The sequence below is a fragment of the Pristiophorus japonicus genome, chromosome 20 (assembly GCF_044704955.1).
Source record: "Pristiophorus japonicus isolate sPriJap1 chromosome 20, sPriJap1.hap1, whole genome shotgun sequence".
NCBI lineage: Eukaryota > Metazoa > Chordata > Chondrichthyes > Pristiophoridae > Pristiophorus > Pristiophorus japonicus.
The window spans coordinates 43,363,659-43,384,615 of record NC_091996.1 but is presented as its reverse complement, the minus strand read 5'-3'; the positions used below and the strand labels follow the sequence as shown (position 1 = coordinate 43,384,615).

General features: G+C 43.1%; 1 protein-coding gene across 1 annotated transcript in view; it reads right to left on the bottom strand.

Annotated features, from left to right (window-relative positions):
* The window catches only part of LOC139232507 (probable voltage-dependent N-type calcium channel subunit alpha-1B), a 958,198-nt gene that overhangs the window by 229,821 nt on the left and 707,420 nt on the right, over positions 1-20,957 (bottom strand). The window contains exons 12-13 of the mRNA XM_070862825.1: positions 7,590-7,643; positions 3,395-3,598 (exon numbers count right to left, since the gene is read on the bottom strand). Coding sequence (XP_070718926.1) covers positions 3,395-3,598; positions 7,590-7,643 — 258 coding nt within the window. The remainder of the gene's footprint in view (positions 1-3,394; positions 3,599-7,589; positions 7,644-20,957) is intronic.

Here is a 20,957-nt window from a genome sequence, read left to right as displayed (position 1 = left end):
TTCTCGTCAAGTAGGCAAATTTGCACCACTGGACTGGAGAGCAATCAAAAAGATAGAGGAAGATCAACAGCACAATCAGAGGACAAGTATTCTAACTTCTGTTGTGGGAAAACTCTTTGGGGCCGAAATTGCACCTTTCTGAAAGGCCGGTGGGGCGATAAGGTCATTTCACCGGGGGCAGGAATTGCCCTCTGGGATGGCGGCGGCAGAAACGGCTTTGCGTCGCGTCCCTTACTTTTCGTCCTGGGCGGCAGTAGACACAGTGATGACATCAGCGCTTGCGCCCTGGCCCCTTATTGTCCTTCGCCGACCCCTTTATGTCCCGTGGGGAAAATTGCCCCATGGGAGTAACATTGGCGCAGAGCAATGCCACCGACAGCTTTGAGGGTCGCAAAGCTATGGTGGCTGGGGCTCCCCATTTGCCCTTAAAGGGGAGGGCCTTGCGCCGTGGCATGACATTGGCGGCTGCTCGTTTAGCCAGGTTACCACAGGCAGCCCGACATGCCCTCTTATGTGCTGGGCCGTTGAACCAGCCGCAACCTAACCTTGTGGCCCAGTGGACGTCATGGAAGTGGCTGCAATGTTCGCAGCAGCCCTCCCCTGACGTGCTCAGCAAAGCGCTGACTCATATGCTCCGTTCCCGCCTTGCTTCCGCCTCCCTCCTGCCCAGAGAGCACCCGGATAATTTTTTTTTAAGTTAAATGCTCAATTCTGGCCGAAAAAAATCACTTAGTTCGAATTAAACGTCCCAAACCGAGCGCAGGTCAATTTTGCCTCATTTGATTCGATAATGCAAGATAGAAGTAGTGAATATTTCGAAATGCATAGGTTATCAAGGACAGCCAACATGAATTTGCTAAATACTTTTTTTGAAGAAGTGACCAAATAGATAGTTAAAGGTAATGCAGTGGTTGCAAACTTATATTTGGGTGTAGTCCATAGATACTAAGTGCCCTGATACCTCCCTCAATTAATCATTGTACACATTCAAACCCAGATAGTGAGTATCATAATTGATCATCACTGCTGATTATAACCTATTAAATCTGTAACATTTTCCAGTTCTGATGAAAGGTCATCGACCGGAAACGTTAACTCTGTTTCTCTCGCCACAGATGCTGCCTTTACCGGCTGAGTACTTCCAGCATTTTTTGTTTTTATATCGTAATTGAGTCGAATGCTTTCCTTACATAGGGCCCAAATTTTCCCAGGAGTTACTCCGTTTTTTTTGGAGCAACTTGATTTTTCTGGATTATCTTAAAAATCCCCATTCTGCACATTCAATTTGCGCAGTGTAAGTGAGTTAGTTAGGATTTTTTTTAGTTTAGTTTAGTTTTGTTCAAAAGGGGCGTTACCAGCCACCTATGCCTGTTTTGGCCATGTAAGCCAGTTTGGACAGCTAATAGTTGCTTCAAACTAACTTAGGCCAGCGTACGTGGCCGCACAGAAAACCCTTGCGGAGAGTGAAGAAATCAGCGCAGGTAGCCAGAGATGGAGCGGGGGAAGGGAAGCACAGAGGACTTTGCAAAGCACTAAACACCTTCTTGACAACATTTATGAAGCATAGAAACCATCAATAATAATAAATTAATTAATTAATTAATTAAGTCCTACCTTCATACTCGGCCCGGGAAGTCAGCGGGCCGGCCGGTGCGAGAGGCCACTCGGCCGGGGATAAGTGCAGTGGGTGGGAAGCCTGGGCGGGAGAGCAGTGAACTGGCCACACAAGCAAGAAGCAGCAGGCTGTGCGTGCAGAAGGAGGCTGCAGGAGGGAACTTAAAGGGGGACTGGGAACACACAGGCTGCAGGAGCCAGCCGGTGGGCCGCGCCAACCGACCAGTGCGAAAGGCCACTCGGCTGGGGATAGGTGCAGTGGGTGGGAAGCCTGGGCGGGAGAGCAGTGAACTGGCCACACACACAAGAAGCAGCAGGCTGTGCGTGCAGAAGGAGGCTGCAGGAGGGAACTTAAAGGGGGGCTGGCAGGAGGGCTATACGTTGCAGGCTGGGATGATCCGAAGGCAATTCACACCGTTCCCTTCACCAAGGTTTGCTCTGCTTTTGCATTGGCTAGTCCACATTTTACCTTTACATCTAGTGACAACATCGAGCACCTCCAGGTCAAGTATCACTCGATCAACCTACATAATTGTCCCAACAATGCACCTCCAATACATCTTCAAGCAGGTTTCATCGCAGTGCAGGTTTCTACGTCCCATGTTCGCAGTCCTCATAGTTTCTAAATGAGTCTGGCAGTTAGCTCTATTTAGGATAGCTGAGCTCATTTTATGCTGTAAGCTCATCTCCACTGAGAATAGGACTGAAACTATCCGTGAGTCTTTCACTTGACGTTCTTCAATCGGCCCGGGATAGGGGCGGGAGCGTTGGGTCCCACACTGCAGGCACGCATCATCATCATCATCATGGGAGGAGCTACTGCGCATGCGCGAATGCTCTACTGCGCATGCAGACAGCTGCTGGCACTCTTTTAGGCACAGGGCCCTAGCTCCGCCCCCCCATGTGATTGCCATGCCACGCCAAGCACTAGGATGGTCCCTAGAGCGGGGAGAATACGGCGATATATTTTCGGTGCCATTTTGAGAGCAGAAAGTTGCCGCACCTCAGGTAAGTGTGCCGAAAAAACCGGAGGGCCAAATTTAGGCCCATAATATCTATACATATGAACTGTCCTGCAGCAGTCAATGGATCACAATTGGGAGCAAAAGCTCCTGCACGGTATAACTCAGTTCTACCTTGAGCAACGTTTGTAATAATTGAGAAATCTGCAGAGCACAGCATTTTTTATATTTGCGCTATGCTTCCTGCTCTGTTGGGAAGAATCTTGGTCTGATCGTGAGCAAAGTTCCCAGTTTAAGAAATTGTCTCAAATGAGGCACAAATTACTGCTTATGGTTACAAAACAGTGTCCTATATTGGCAGGATTAAAATTTTGCAAACTAGTTCTATGGTTAACACATCCCATTTAGGATAAGTCTTACGGAGAAATCAGATCGAGTCAGCAGGGAAAACAAGGAGGGAGGGGAAGACAAGGAATGTGGCTGCTCCAATAGGAAACAGCATTATGTGGCGAATTTTCTATTTGCCAGCAATAGATGACTTGACAAACAAATTCTTGACAAAGAATGTTATTTGTAAGTTATTAGAAATAGAACAAGTAAATTATTGAAGAGTAAATTATTGACGAGTATTCCCCACAAGTAAAATGGAGTTCCTCTAAGTGCAAAGATAATGGCAACATTTAGGCAGACTGAGATTTCAGTTTATCAGTTTTCACCAGGACCTATGGAAACATCTGTACAAATGTTTTTGAACCAACTGGAAGCAACATGAAAATATACACGAGAATGAGCTTAATATGATATCCCTGCACACTTACACAGCGCCTCGGTAAGCCACATCGGCTGGTCATAGTGGACGATTGCAACACAGAGCGTGTTAAGTCCCACCACACAGAGAACAATCCAATAGAAACTCTGTGATTTCACCATGCGTCTAATGAAGAAGCGAAATCTCTTCTCTTTCCTCCGAAAATAGGAGGAGCTCTCATTTTTAACACTTTTCAGGCTGGGCCGAGTGAATCCTGGGAAAAGAGATGTAAATTGAAACAAGTGTAAAATTCAGCACGATTGTAAATGCTTTTGATTAAATGAGGTAACATTCTCGATAATAATTTATTCTACATTACTTCAAGCCCGTAGGTTTAAACTTTATTTTAAAGTTGAGTACATTATTCAGATTTACTGGAATATTGTGCAGCAAGTGTGTTGTAGCCAAGGAACCCCTTTTTGTAGAACACATTTAAACTAATTTGTGATGGCTTATTTAGTTGCAGCTCTTAAGATGGTGCGATTTAAATAAGCATAATTATCTATTCACTCTCTTTCGAACAAACTACTGTCAGTTAATTATTCATGACAGCACCAGTTTGTGCAAATGTCTCTTCAATTATCTGGTTGGCAGTGGAACTGAAGGTCATAGAAATAAGTAAAGATAAATAAGCAGATACTCTGCAAGAACCAACGATCCCTGTAGTACTGGTTTCGGGAGGGGAGGGGTGTTGACTGTGGAGGGCAGCTAGTCAGGGCTAAATAATCGCAATGTTGGGATGCAAGAATATCCCAGCGCTCTGCTTGATCTGGGGACCCGAGGTTGAATCTAGCCCAAGGAGTATTAGAATGGAAGACTCCTGACAGCTCTCAGGGTCTCGAGTAAAATGAGCTTTGGGGAAATCGCTGGTCAGTTCCGAGTGAGCACAAATAAACAACACAATGCAACTCATAACTTAGGATCAATTGGTACCAAGTTCATAGTCTCAACAAGATTCCTTAAGCCCAACTGGTGTGGGGAATGGGTCTCACATTGACATAGTACATGATGCTTTTCTGAGGTTCTCAGGCATAGGAACAGGAGAAGGCCATTCAGCCCCTCCAGCCGGTTCCATCACTCAATTAGATCATGGCTAATCTTCAACTCAATTCCATTGACCCGCCTTGTTTCCATAACCCTTAATACCCTTGCCGAACAAAAATTAGTCAATCTCAGTTTTGAAATTTTCAATTGATCTAACCTCAACAACTTTGTGGGCACATTGTTGAATTAGTAAATTAGTGTTCCTGTGGAACAGACTTGAGGGGCTGAATGGCCTACTCCTGTTCCTATATTTATCCTGCATCTAATCCTAGTTGCAACCAAGCCTGAAGTGCTTGATGGCCATAAAGTAAGAAAATATGCAGTATTCCAACACAACTATCCATCACCCTGAGCCGCACAAAGTTCATAAGAACAGATGACATCTCTCTCTCGTCTGGTTGTATAGTTATTTTGTACCTTCCTTTATCTTTCCCTGGTACTATGCATCACTTCTGGACATGCACTAAGGCCTGTGACACTGGTGGCAGAAGCAATATGGGTAGTGGAGTGGCAGGAAACATTCACAGTCAGTAAAATGTATCCTTCTAATATGACCAATCTTCTTTCCCTCCCTCAGGGAGACTTGTTCCACTCGACAGCTGCCAGAAAGCCAAGTTGAGAGTGAGAGCTCACTTTGGGGATGAATCCAGGCCCTCACACTCCCAGAGTACATTATTTTACCAGCTGTCTGATACTCCAACACATCTCTCTAGTATTTAACTCGGCTGTACATTTTTTTTTTATAAAAAGGTGTCAATTTTAACATACAGGACGGGAAACAGTCAAAACAGTAGCCATGCCTAAATTGTTCACAGGTGACCAGCACACAACATCCACATCATTATATATTGTACTGTTTCATTCCCCATGTTAAAATTCAAATGTAGTTATTCTGACAGCTGGTTTTTATTGGTTGCTATGGCAACATAATACTTTGAATATTTAAGTTTGTTCCGAAATTGAACGAAGTAACTTTGTTACTGAGGTGATGATTTATTTTTTTAGACAGTAATTACCTTAAGAGCCCCAGAAACAAACAGGAGTTCACATATCAAGGTTGGTTAAAAACCAGAAAATGTTTGAGTAAATGAGACGATGAGTTGGTGTTCGCACACATTTGCCTCAGTGCTGATTCTCAAAGAGAAACAATTCTGACAGAAGACCCACACTCTTCAGAGTTCACAAATATTCTCAGTTAACCAGATGCTACAGTTGGTTTTTATGACTGCACTGTATGATGTACAGAGAACATCTCTGGAAAGCTTAACAGGAAACAACAGATTTGAAGTAGCATATTTACACTCAAGTGGTACCCGATTGTTAGCATTAATCCATTAGGTGTCAAATTTGAAACAACATTTTCAAGATCAACTGGCTGAATAATTTTCTGCCACAGTCTTCCAGCAGCCTGAGTAAGAGAGACTGCTGCAGAAGACAGCCAAAAAATTGAACATCAAAAAGAAACAAGTACAGATGAGCATCAAAGTAAAAACAGAACCATGCCACAGAACAAAGTTTCTGACATTCTCCGCCAATTAAAATTTGATGCCACTTTGAGTTCCTCAAATAATGCTGAAAAAGCTTACTGCAGGGTAAGTGACCTGGGCTGCCTTTCTGTTTATTAATGCAGAATCAGATGAATGGGCAATTCTAAATACTGCCTTTCTGTTCATTAGTTGTTCAATTCAAATTACGGGGTAATTCACTTTGAATTGTGCTCAAGAAAAAAGGCCTCCGGTGCTGTTTTGTTCCAATCGCTTTATTTGAATTGCTGGATAATTTAAATGCTTCAACACAAAAAAAATCTGAATTAACAGGAGTAGACTGCAGTGTGGAGAATCATCAAGATTGATCACAATTTGCTGAGATTTGTTTTATTAAATTATGTTTTTAATATTTAAACTGTAATAAAAATGGGGAAAAGAAAACAATTGGAAGACTGCACATTTGTGTGTTTTGCAAACATTGTACATAACTAGACGATGTCCCGTGGTGTTTGTACACATGGAGTGAAGACCAAGTGTGGGTTTCAGATGAAGTGGGGTTAAGTGGGAAGGGGACAATTAGATGCACGGACATTCTGTCTTAATTTTTATACTTCCATTCATAAATTCCTATGTCTTGATTGATAATGGAAAACAGCCTCTGTAAACTTGCCATGCTCCAGTGCCTCCATTGGCAAGAGGGTATAATTACAGGATGACGAATTTACAGAGGGCGTTTCTATTATAAATGTGGACATAGTAATTTACAAATGGAAAAAGTTCACAGGAGGTGTACGCAGGTGGAAAATATTAAATATATTATATAGATGTACTATTAGAATTTTGTGAGTTAATTGTGTGGGCCTACTTTCACACAATCTACCTCCAAGTTATAACTGACCATTCTATGCCTTCTTAGACAGAATAGATACAGTCTTAGATAGAATAAAGAACCTCAAAACAGATCGTGCTGCCAGCCCAGATGATATTTACCCAATTATATCCTTAACGAGATGGGACCTGTGCTTTGTGAGCCCCTTGCCTGTGTCTTTAATAGCTCGCTGGAGTCAGGGTCCATTGCCTCAGGTTGGAACGATGCCAATGTAGCTCCAAATTTTAAAAAGGCTGATTAGGGAACAATAGGCCATTAGTTTGACTTCAGTAATAGGTAAGACGCTCAAAGTTTAATGGTGCTCACTCTGACCTGTGCTCCTGCGCATCAACGAAACCATTTCATTGAGGAATAGGACTCTGATATTATAAAATTAAGCCATTGTATTGCAGGTGAGGAGTCCAGGCGTGAAGGAAAATGGATGGTATGCACAGACTTCCAATTCTGGCCTAATGTAAATGATCAGCTTCTGTACAAAGGCTGTTATTAAACGATCAGGGCACTTTGAAAGTAAGAAAATAAAACACTTGAAAAGGAACAAAAAGAACACAGAAGAGTAAATTCACTGAGCTCATTTTCACAAAAGGGAGCCTCGGTTGGAAAAGTGGAGTTACATTGTTGTATTCTAATGATCTGAGTGTTGGGAGTGAGTGTTGCCCGTGAGATCATCTTGGACTCCGTGCTGTTTACCACTATCATCAAAAAATCACACACATGGCCCAAAAACAAGCCAAAAATGAAATGTTGGTGAGATGAGATGCAGAAATAATTAAAATAACACTAACTGCTGCTGACGTCATCTACAGAAACTGCTACAGGCTTCGGATCCGCTCCAGCTCCTTAAAAAAAAAAGGAAAAAAGTGCAGCTCTTTTTTTTTTTAAAAAGAAAAAAAACATTTTTTTACGAAATGCGCTGTCTTCATTATACTAAAATATAATCCCAGAGAGCATGCTGCATGCAGTCCCTCTCACAATCCCTTTGCCCTGCTGTTGGCACGAGATTCTCACCATTTCCCTCTCCACACTCATGGTGAAAAAGCATGTCTAGGGCAACTTCTATTCTTCCAATCCAAGGCATTGTTTGTTTGAAATATTGTGCCCATCAGATGGCCCTGAATGCCATTTTTTGTTTCAAGTTAGCAGTGCTACCATAAGGTTGCAGCATCTGCTGGTCTGGCGGCTTTCATTTCCTGTGTCCTGCTTTTGCTTCTGGCTCACTCAGAGCTAATGGGTAAATACAGCCTTTAGTTTCTCTGCAGTTTTTTCCCCCCTCGCTCGTGAAAGTGCTGACACTTGCCCGCGTACAGTGCCACCAGCAGAGGCTGCCCTGCTATACAGAAACTGCACTTTATGTACGAGACTGGGTAGTAAATGTTGTCTGCTGATTTGAGCATAGTGGTCATCAAAGCTGAGCCTGTTTCAGTCCTCATCGATGGATTTGACGGGCAGTTAAAATGTTCACTTAAATTCGTGTTGTTCCCCTTCCCCCTGCCCCCCCCCACTGCCTCAATGCCCCCTAAACCAGGGATGCAGAGCCCAATTGTGGCACACCAACTGTTACCGAGGCTGAGATCTGCTAATTCAACATAGACTAGAGATTGGAGCTGTGACCTTCTCATTTGCATAGCTGAATATTATATCAGGTGTTGTTGCTGTTCTTCAAAAATATTATGCATTCATGTCAAGTTTAAAATAAAAAATTGCTTGCATTACAAAGGTATGCATATTCTCTTCTAACAGCCTCTGGTACAAGTGCAGTTCCAATAGCGAGCTAAAGTCAAATTCAGAACTGACAGAAATTAGTTCTCGGATGGAGCTTAATTACCTTTTTGATAGCACCAATTTTCTGCTCTTCAATGAAAAGGAAATAATATTTTATTGTGTTGTTTAAGACAACTCACTATGCCTTCAACAGCTTGTCAAACTCAATTTAAACTAACTAAGGGAAAGCAACAAGGCATCATAGAAAGTGCATCATCAGGAAAATAATTTACAAGATTAAACCAGCACCAGTCCATTTTTAGCAATGTCTCTCAATGTCTGATAACACTGGCAGCTCACTCGCTCTTTGCAAATCTCCCTTTTTCTAAGTCGGCTTTGATTCCATCAGTCCCTTCTCTTTAATTGGTATTGTTTTGATGTTTTACAAACTTTTACTCTCTAATTTACATACAGTAAAAATCATCCAGACAGTCCAATGCAGATTAATGTAGTAGTTGCTGCAGTCAGCACAGGCAGGATTTATTGTTCGAGTTCTTCCGATTCCATAGACTGAAGAAGTTAGACAGGAATTTTCACAATTCACCTCAGGACCAGTCCCCAAAAATCACCTCAGGACCAGTCCCAGAGGTCACTGACCATGATACACTACTGCTGGTGCCCGAGGTCTGCCTCAGCCATCTTGTATATCGGGCGGGCTTCCCAATCGAGATAGGAATCCCACTGTGAGAGTGCTGAAAATGTATAAAGTAGACTTAGCATAACAGCAGACCAATGGAGCAGGCTCAAGTTTCACCCTGCTAACTACCTGCAGAAAACCTGGGCCTACAGCTTTACAGCTACTGCAGCTCTGACAGAGCAACCTTACACATAACAGCATTTTAATGTTGATCGTAAATATTAGAAATGACTCTTTCCACAAAGGGTCACCAGTGCTCACATATCTCATCCAAGTGGCTATTTTTCACATGTGAGGCTTAAGGGGCATTATTGCTGAGCTCAATCCTGCGTTTATCCAATGTCGAAATAGGGACCCTTCTAGCAGGGATCACAGAAGAGTAAACAGGAGCAGGAATCCTGACCATTTATGCCCTTTCCGAGCCCAGGGATGCAAAAACCAATTGGCACCAACCCCATTTGGCACTTGAATTGAGATCAACTGACTCGGTACAGATGGGGATCAAACCTGGGACTTGCGTAGGCTGTGTGGGGAAAGTCCCACTCTCAGCAATACAACTGCTCACTAAACCATTGTGGGCAGCTCATCTGGGAGTGAAATATCCATGACTGTCCACTGTGCATGCTCTGACCTGCCAGTAGGATCTGGGGGCAGTAACAGAGTGATAAACAAATTGCTACCAATCGTACTTTGTAAATGATCATCGTGAACGCTACACATTTATACACCGACATCTCTAATCAATCCAAATTCACTGACTGTTCAAAAATTAAAATTACAAATTATAATGAGAGGGATTATTAGATTTAGGTGAAAATTATATTTGTGAAATTACTGTAGCTTCAGGAAAATACCAGATTCACAAAAACTGTTAAGCTTTGTGAGAAGCTGAAAAGAATTGTTTACCGTTGACTGAAAGCTTTTAAATACAAAAAGCTGGTTTATTGACAAGAGTGAGCTTCCTTCCCAGTAGACAAACCAAATTAGATCGCTTGCCTGCACTACTGACTTATAAATAAATATAAATCAAAAGAAAACAGTTAAGCTGAAAAGCAAAATACTAATCCTGAAAAATATCAGCCTTGGATCAGTGAGTCCGAAGGTGATGGCTTCAATTTCTGCCCCAGAGTCTTGAACACATAATCTTGGTTGACAGTTCAGTAGTGCAGCACTGAGAGTGTGCTCCACTGTTAGGAGTGACATCTTTCACCCAATAAGGTGAACATAAAATATCTTATGGCACTATTCAAAGAGGAACAGAGGCATTCTCATGGTTTCCTGACCAACACTTATTCTTTATCGAACATCACTAAAGAAAGGGATTATCTGATCATTTATCTGATACTGGGAGGAGAGTGAAAGGTATGGAGGAACAGAGGGACTTTGGCGTGTATCTCCACAGATCCTTAAAGATAGCAGGACAGAACGATAAGGTAGTTAAAAAGGCATATGGAATGCTTTGCTTTATTAGCCAGGGCATAGAATATAAGAGTAAGGAAGTTATGCTAGAACTGTGTACAACATTAGTTAGGACACAGCTTGAGTACTGCGTGCAGTTCTGGTCACCATATTAGAGGAAAGATGTGATTGCACCAGAAAGGGTGCAGAGGAGATTTACAAGGATGTTGCCAGGACTGGAAAATTTTAGCTATGAGGAAAGGTTGGATAGGCTGGGGTTGTTATCTTTAAAATAGAAGAGGCTGAGGGGAGATTTAATTGAGGTGTATAAAATTATGAAGGGCCTAAATAGAGTGGATAGGAAGGACTGATTTCCCTTAGCAGATGGGCCAATAAACAGGGGGCATAGATTTAAAGTAGTTGGTAGAAGGATCAGAGGGGATATGAGGGAAAAAGAATTCACCCAGAGGGTGGTGGGGGTCTAAAACTCACTGCCTGAATGGGTGTTAGAGGTAGAAATCTTCATCACATTTAAAAAGTACATGGATGTGCACTTAAAGAGCTGTGATCCAAAGGGCTATGAACATTGTGCTGGAAGGTGGGATTAGGCCGGGTACATAAGAACATAAGAAATAGGAGCAGGAATAGGTCATTTGGCTCCTCGAGCCTGCTCCGCCATTCAATAAGATCATGGCTGATTTGATGCAGGTCTCAACTTCACTTCTCTGTTCGCTCCCCATAACCCTTGACACCCTTATCATTCAAAAATCTGTCTATCTCTACCTTAAATATATTCAAAGACCCAGCCTCCACAGCTCTCTGGGGTAGAGAATTTCAAAGATTCATGACCTTCTGAGAGAAGAAAGTACTCCTCATTTATGTTTTAAATTGGGGACCCCTTATTCTGAAATTATGACCCCTAGTTCTAGATTCTCCCATGAGGGGAACCATCCTCTTTGCATCTACCCTATCAAGCCCCGTCAGAATCTTATATGTTTCAATAAGATCACCTCTCATTCTTCTAAACTCTAATGAGTATAGAGCCAACCTGCTCAACCTTTCTTCATATGACAACCCCTTCATCTCAGGAATCAACCTCATGAACCTTCTCTGAACTGTCTCCAATGCAAGTATATCCCTCCTTAAATAAGGAGACCAAAACTGTACGCGGCACTCCAGGTGTGGTCTTACCAATGCCCTGTACAGTTGGAGCAGGACTTCCCTCCTTTTATACTCCATCTCCCTTGCAATAAAGGCCAACATTCTATTTGCCTTCCTGATTAATTGCCGTACCTGCATGCTAACTTTTTGCATTTCATGTACAAGAACCCCCCAGGTCCTTCTGTACTACAGCATTTTGTAATCGCTCCCCATTTAAATAATAATTTGCTTTTTTATTTTTTCTACCAATGTGGATAACCTCACATTTTCCCACATTAGAGTTCATCTGCCACATTTTTGCCCACTCACTGAGCCTATCTATATCCCATCTATGCTTTCCCACCTATCTTTGTATCATCAGCAAATTTGGCTACGTTATACTCGGTCCCTTCATCCAAGTCATTAATATAAATTGTAAAGAGTTGAGGCCCCAGCACTGATCCCTGTGGCACCCCACTAGTTATAGTTTGCCAACCTGAAAATGACCCATTTATCCCGACTCTCTGTTTTCTGTTAGTTAGCCAATCCTCTGTTCATGCTAATATATTACCCCCAACACCGTGGGCTCTTAGCTTGTGTAACCTTTTGTGTAGGACTTTATCAAATGCTTTCTGGAAATCCAAATACACGACATCAACTGGTTTCCCTTTATCCACTCAGCTCGTTACATCCTCAAAGAACTCCAGCAAATTTGTCAAACATGATTTCCTTTTCATAAAACCATGCTGACTCTACTTGACTGTATTATGATTTTCTAAATGTCCTGCTACTACTTCCTTAATGATGAACTCCAGCATTTTCCCAATGACAGATGTTCGGCTAAATGGTACTTCCTGCTTTCTGTCTCCCTCCTTTCTTAAATAGGGGCATTACATTGGCGATTTTCCAATCCGCTGGGACCACTCCAGAATCAGGGAATTTTGGTAGATCACAACTAATGCATTCACTATCTCTGCAGCCACCACTCTTAAGACCCTAGGATGCAGGTCATCAGGTCCAGGGGACTTGTCCACCTTTAGTTCCATTAACTTTATCTCTAGTGATAGTGATTGTTTTAAGTCCCCCACCAAATAGCTCCTAGATTATCAATTATTGGGATGTTTTTAGTGTCTTCTACCGTGGGTGAAGACCAATACAAAATATTTGTTCAAAGTCTCTGCCATTTCCGTTTCCCATTATTAATTCTCCAGTCTCATCCTCTAAGGGACCAAAGTTTACTTCAGCTACTCACTTCCTTTTTATATACCTGTAGAAGCTCTTACTCTCTGTTTTTATATTTCTTGCTAGTTTATTCTCATATGCTATCTTCTCTGTCTTTATCATTTTTTTTAGTCGTCCTTTGCTGGTTTCTAAAAATTTTCCAATCCTCTGGCCTTCGCAACATTGAAAGCCGTTGTTTTCAATTTGATACTATCCTTTACTTCCTTAGTTAGCCAGGGATGGTTCATCCTTCTCTTAGCATCTTTTTTTCTCACTGGAATAAATTTTTGCTGAGAGTTATGAAATAGTTCCTTAAATGTTTGCCACTGCTTTTCTATAGTCTTATGCTTTACTATATTTCCCCAGTCCACTTCATATCTTTGTAACTACTTTTATTTAAATTCAGGACGCTAGTTTGAGACCTAGCTTTTTCAAGCTCTTTTTCAACCGGCACGGACACGGTGGGCCAAATGGCCTCGTTCTGTGTTATAATTTTTCTATGATTCTATGATTTCATTGCTGCTTGTGGGACCGTGCTGTGCGCAAATTGTTTGCCTACATTGCAAGAGACTACACTTCAAAGGTACTTAATTATCTGTGTAGGACTTTGGGACATCCTGAAGTTGTGAAAGACACTCTATAAAGGCAAATTTGTTCTTTGTTTGAAGCAATGATTTATAAATATATGGAGGATGATATCTGTAATATAGCGCTCCACCTAGTGGGCTATTGCTCCAGCTGGTGGACTACTGTGGTAATGCAACTGCTGCTGTAAATACAATAAAGCAAGTTCCAGATTGAAGCTATCTTGTGTGGATGTGCTTTAATGATGTTGTAAGAAAATATTACATTGGCGAACGAGGATGGGATAATCGAATTCACTAGCTGAAATTTTTGTTGGTGGATGTTCCAGCCAAACAATTGAGACACATTGGGCCCAAGTTTCGAGCCGCGCCTAGAACGGCGCAGTCCTGACCTGGACGCCCGTTTTTCGCGCCACAAAGTGCGCCTAAAAAAAACTTCCAGATTCTCCAGCTCCCTGCAGGTCGTTTGCAGCTCGACGCGGTGCAGCAGGAGCAGAGCCAGGTCCCTGTGCTGAAAACAGTGCCGGGACCTCTGCACATGTGCGCTACAGTGGGCGCACATGTGCAGTAGCTCCAGGCGCCCAAAACTGTGTGGGAGGGGCCGAAGCACGCAGCCACTAGCCCTGGCCCAATGGCCTCACTGGGGCTGCGTGAATAAGGCTCCTCCCACGGCCAGCTCCTGCTTCCTCCCGACCCGACCCGACTCCCGCTTCCCGCCTCCGGACCGGACCCGACACCGACCTGACTCCCGCTTCCCCGCCCCCGGACCGGACCCGACCCCCGCTTCCCGCCTCCCCCCCCCCCCGCCCCTGGACTGAACCGACCCCGACTCCCGCTTCCCCCCTCCCCCCGGACCGAACCCGACCCTGACACCGACCCGACTCCCGCTTCCCCCGCCCCCCGCCTCCGGACCGGACCCAACCTGATCTCCCTCCCCCCGACCTGACCTCCCTCCCCCCGACCTGACCTCCCTCTCCCTCCCTCCCTCCCCCCGAACCGAACCGAACCGACCTCCCTCCCACCACCCCCCCGACCCGCGCTGCCCCCGACCTGACCTAACGCCATCTACCTGTAAATCTGGTGCTGGGGACGGGCCCTGCCCGAAGTCTCAGGCCCGGCCCGTTCAGCCTCCTTTCTCCCCCCCCTCTCCCCCCCTTCCCCCCCCTTCTCCCCCATCCCTCCCCCTTCCCTCCCTCTGCTCCCCCCCCCTCTCCCTCCAACCCCTTGCTGTCAGAAACACAGACACTGACAGACAGAGAATGAGAGACACACACAGACAGACAGAGAGATAGACACACACTGGAGGGGAGAGGGGGGCATCCCAGCACGCTGTTGGAGGGCTCCCGGTGCTGCAGTCGATAAGTAGAAATTTTTTTATTTATTGATTTAAAAAAAAAATTATTTCTTATTAATTTTTTTTGATTGATTTATTGGTTGATTTATTGATGTATTATCATTTATTATTGATGATGGCTCTTTAATTGTAAAACTGAAGTGTTTAATGTTTGTAAACTTCCCTTTAAACACCCCCCCATTCCCTACGCCTGATTTGTAACCTACGCCTGATTTTCTAAAGTATAGACAAGGTTTTTTCGAGCGTACAAAAATCTTCACTTACTCCATTCTAAGTTAGTTTGGAGTAAGTTTTCACTGACGAAACTTTGAAAACAGGCGTAAGTGGCCGGACACGCCCCCTTTTGAAAAAAAAATTTTGTTCCAAAGTGAAACTGTTCTAACTGACCAGAACTGGAGCAAACTAAATGGCGAAATTTCCGATTTCTAAGATACTCTGTTCTACACCAGTTGCTCCTAAAAATCAGGAGCAAATCATGTGGAAACTTGAAGCCTTTAAGAGGTTGTTGTTTTGCAGCACAGCTAAAAATCCAAGGTAAATTACAAGCATACTTGGCTGAGCTGAAGATTGCAGCAGGCCGTGCCTATGGGAATAATAGGGCACTTAGGTGAGTTCCATTGCAACCAAGAGACTTTTGGAACGTATGTGGTGCGGCTAGAAATGTTTTTCACCGCAAATAGTATCATCAAAGTCCCCGATGATGAAAGCTGTAACCGGTTGGTGTTAGAAAGAAAATGGGCCCGAGGTGTATGAAACCCTGAAAAATGTGCTTGTTCCCCTCAAGCCAAAGGACAAGCCACTAACAGACAGCACTACATTCCTGAGCCCCTGGAAATTGCTAAAAGTTACGATTTGGAATACGACGAGATCAACTACATGACGAGAGTATCAGTGTGTACATTGTAGCATTAAAAAAGCTATCCATTCACTGTCATTTCGGAAACTTTCAGAACAAGCACATTTTTCAGGGTTTCATACACCTCGGGCCCGTTTTCTTTCTAACGCCAACCGGTTACAGCTTTCATCATCAGGGACTTTGGTGATACTATTTGCGGTGAAAAACATTTCTAGCCGCTCCACATACGCTCCAAAAGTCTCTCGGTTGCAATGGAACTCACCCAAGCACCCTATTATTCCCATAGGCACGGCCAGCTGCACTCTTCAGCTCAGCCAAGTATGCTTGTAATTTATCTTGGATTTTTAGCTGTGCTGCAAAAAAATGAACATCTTAAAGTGTCTCAGTTGTTTGACTGGAACATCCACCAACAAAAATTTCAGCTAGTGAATCCGATTATCCCATCCTCGTTCGCCAATGTGATATTTTCTTACAACATCACTAAAGCGCACACACACAAGATAGCTTCAATCTGGAACTTGCTTTATTGTATTTACTGCAGCAGATGCATTACCACAGTAGTCCACCAGCTGGAGCAATAGTCCATTAGGTGGAGCGTTATATTACAGACATCATTCTCCATATATTTATAAATCATTGCTTCAAACAAAGAACAAATTTGCCTTTCAGGACCGAGCATTGCATGACCACTTTGTTTGTGAGATGAAAAATGAAGCAATCAGAAGGAAGTTGTTGACAACCCCTAACTTGACCATTGATTTAGCTTGTCAGACAGCTATGCCAATGGTTTGGCCGACCAATATTCCCGAGAATTTCGTATCATTTCCAGTCGTCAGACAACGAGGTGAATCGCCTTCAGGTTAAAAGTAAAAGGCTGTTGGGCCCCAAGGTCTCAGCAACTGGCAAGGTATTGGAGTCATGCTATCGATGCATGGGACAACACATTGCTCAAAGCTGTCCATATGTGAAGGCAGAGTGTTTCTTCTGCAAGAAAACTGGGCATCTTGCAAAGGCATGCCGACTGAAAAGTAAACCAACTTTCAAGGCAATAAATAGAAATCGCCAGAGAATACATAGCATGGAAGCGATGCAACAGGATGAGGAGATTTTGGAGATACACGTCATCAGGAGCACGAGGGTCCCTAACAATGATTCACGAGGTATCATCATCCAAGTAGATGTTGCAGGAACCAGGATACCCATGGAAATCATCACTGGTGCATCTATGAGCTTAGTACCAGAATCGCTCTATCTCGACAAGTTGAGTGATTTTTCAACTTGTCGAGATATAAGTTGGAGCTGCGAGACTGCACAGGAGAGCAAATTCCAGTAGTAGGACGTATCACCGTACCGATGAAACACAAAGATCAGTTTCAGAGCTTACCTCCTATAGTAATGCCAGGAGACAAGCCTGCCTTGATAGGTATAAATTGGTTGTGATCACTGAAGCTGGATAAGAATGAGATTTTTCATGTTGAAACGAGATTTGCATCGAAGGATGATGTCATCAAGCAATATCTGAAGGTGTTCCGCGAAACAGGCAGTCCGATCCAAGGTTTCAAGGCGAGTGTCAGAGTACAGGAGGATGCTAGACCAGTTTACTGTAAGCCATGACTCGTACCATACTCAAGGAGCACGTTGAGCAAGAACTCAAAAGAGTAGAAACTGAGAACATTATCTCTATGATAGATCTAAGTAATGCTGATCACAATAATGCTGATGCTATATCCATGATGCCATCCCCATCACAAGTTACACCCAATAGGGAAGAAGTGTTCCATTTTTCATACACTGATGAACTGCTAATCACACCTGAAGAGATTGGTAGAGCAACCAAATGTGACCCAGTTATGTCAAAGGTGTATGATTACATTGTAAATTGTTGGCCAAACCACGCATCTGTTCATAAGAATTAATTATCGGTGGATAAATATTGCATCATGTGGGGTGCAAGAGTAGTTATCCCAAATAAATTCAGGTCCAAATTACTAGATCTTCATGACCAGCACCTGGGAATGTGCTTGACTGAGAGTTTTGCACGCAGTTACTTATGGTGGCCAGGTCTAGATAAAGATATAGAGTACATCGTTCGTCAGTGTACAACATGTCAATCGGTAAGCAAGAAACCACCCATCAGTACCATTACAGCCATGGAAATGGCCTCCCAGGGTGTGGCAAAGGTTACATATAGATTTTGCTGAACTAGAAGAACAGCAATTGTTCTTTGTGATTGATAGCCATTCAAAGTGGGTAGAGGTTTGCACGATGTGGAAAATAATAACAAGCATAACACTAGACAATTTGGGAAGATTATTTTCTTCATATGGCCTTCCAGAAGAAATTGTGTCTGATAATGGGCCGCAGTTTTGTTCAGAAGAATTTGCACAGTTCATGAGCAGAAATGGTGTGAAACATACCAAAGTTCCACCGTACCACCCTGCTTCAAATGGTACAGCAGAGCGCACAGTACAAATTGTAAAATCAAGCAAATGTTGAATCCAATTCTAAAGAAACGGCAGTTGTCATTGGACCACAAATTGGCAAATTTTTTAATTACTTATTGTTATACTCCTGAAACAACTACTGGTAGAACCCCAGCAGAGTTGTTTCTCAAATGACAGCCACGAACCAGGTTCTTGTTGTTAAAGCCAAACTTGGCATAGTCAATAGAAGAGAAAGCGAATCATGATAAAGGTAGAGTAAGAGAGAGAATTAAATCTGAAGGTGAGAGTAAATAACCATCACCATAAATGGTTAAAGTTGTTACCAGGAAGAGTAGTGATATGTGGTCATCGCACATATTTGGTCAAGTTGTTTGATCATGGAAAGGTTAGGTTTGTTCACGTTAATCATATTTTACCTACAGATGTGGAAGGAGTTGAAAGTTGGCATGATTCGATTATTTCTGATGAGTCAGCTAATCTTGTTACAAGTAAAGTACCAGTAGCAAATCCTTCATCAGATGTACTAAAAACAAGTTTAAGAGAAAGTCAGAATTTAAGTCCGAGTCCGAGTCAGGCAGACAAATAATCTGAAGTTGTAGAGAGTCCAAATGTAGATCGAGTTACCCTTGGAGAAAAACTCTCCTCAGGCTCAGCCTTGAATGAGTCTACATTCGACACCACGTTTGAGAAGTTCTGCTCGAGAGCGAAGGTATCTTCTTCGATGCAAGTGGTTAAGTTTGATTTGTAAATATGGCAAAATAAATCCATATCTTTTGTTTTGTATAACCATGCAAGTTGTATATAATGATTATTTTGTGATTACTTCTTCAAAAACAGGAAGGCAGAATATTATCTAAATGGTGACAGATTAGGAAAAGGAGAGGTGCAACGAGACCTGGGTGTCATGGTACATCAGTCATTGAAAGTCGACATGCAGGTACAGCAGGTGGTGAAGAAGACAAATGGCATGTTGACCTTCATAGCGAGAGGAATTGGAGGGAGGTCTTACTGCAGTTGTACAGGGCCTTGGTGAGGTCACACCTTGAATATTGTGTACAGTTTTGGTCTCCTAATCTGAGGAAGGACATTCTTGCTATTAAGGGAGTGCAGCGAAGGTTCACCAGACTGACTCCTGGGATGGCAGGACTGTATTTAGAAGAATGAGAGGGGATCTCATTGAAACGTATAAAATTCTGACGGGATTGGACAGGTTAGATGCAGGAAGAATGCTCCCAATGTTGGGGAAGTCCAAAACCAAGGGTCACAGTCTAAGGATAAGGGGGAAGCCATTTGGGACCAAGATGAGGAGAAACTTCTTCACTCAGAGAGTGGTGAACCTGTGGAATTCTCTACCACAGAAAGTTGTTGAGGCCAGTTCGTTAGATATATTCAAAAGGGAGTTAGATGTGGCCCTTATGGCTAAAGAGATCAAGGGTTATGGAGAGAAAGCAGGAATGGGGTACTAAAGTTGCAAAAATGATCAGCCATGATCATATTGAATGGTGGTGCAGGCTTGAAGGGCCGAATGGCCTCCTCCTTCACCTATTTTCTATGTTTCTATGTTTCATTAAGGAGGGAGAAGTGTAAAATAGAGCTCCACTTAATGGACTACTGCTCCACCTAGTGGACTATTGTGTAATGCAACTCCTGCTGAATATACAATAAAAGCAAGTTCTAGATTGAAGCCATCTTGAGTGTGTGCTCTTTAGTGATGTCGTAAGAAAATATCACAATGTCCACATCCTGAAATGAACCTTCATTATGATAATGATGTCCTTCTCTATTCCCCTCAGATATTTTTTCATTCCTCATTGCCTGATGCTCACAACCCTTCATTTATAAAAGGATGGGTCAGTCTGAGCCATCAGTGCCAGTTGCTTGCAGCTGGCAATCAGCTTGAACTTAAGTATTAAGTAGAATATACTTGTCTCTCCACATCCCCTATTGAAATGCTTTGCTTCTGTACCACATTTCCTTGAGTAGCCAGGCTGAAAATTGAAAATATTCACCTGACTTAGGTATATGGATTTGTGTTACAGACAGCCTGGGACTGAAACCCATGACCGTCAGACTCTGAGTGACTGGTGTAGCCTTGGGACTACCAGGCTATCTCTTATCTATTGCAGCGAGATATGGACTTCCATTAAAATCACACCGGCAGATCAATAGTTTTTGTCTTGCAGTATAAAGGAAGCTTACAAAGTGATTTATTGGGTGCTGTGGATGGCACTGTGGGTTATCAATGGGATCATTGCCAAATGCTTGGTAGGTCTGCATTTTCCATCCAGCCAAAGTCAAGGCTGGAAAATGCAGACCCACCAAGCATTTGCAGTGTGTAAACATCCAGGTCCTCGGGTATTAAACTGAAGCCCATCCAGCATAGCAATGGTGGTTCTCTGCCACATCCTCCCTCAGCACACAAGTTCACGCATGCTCATTGTGTGCCAGTCTCACAGACATTATCCATTTAAATAGCTTGGTTAACAACTCTGTGATAATAACACAGATAGCAATTATATATGAACACGTTAGTGACTGTGCTGCAGGAGGAGATGATATCCCTCTGAGTTTATTTAAAAACAACCACTCCTTCTAGGGCTCCCATGTGTTAATTGAACAAGTGATTCCTCTACAGCCTGCCTCATCATTATAGGTAGTCCCTCGAAATCGAGGAAGACTTGCTTCCACTCTCAAAGTGAGTTCTCAGGTGACTGTACAGTCCAATACGGGGATTACAGTCTCTGTCACAGGTGGGACA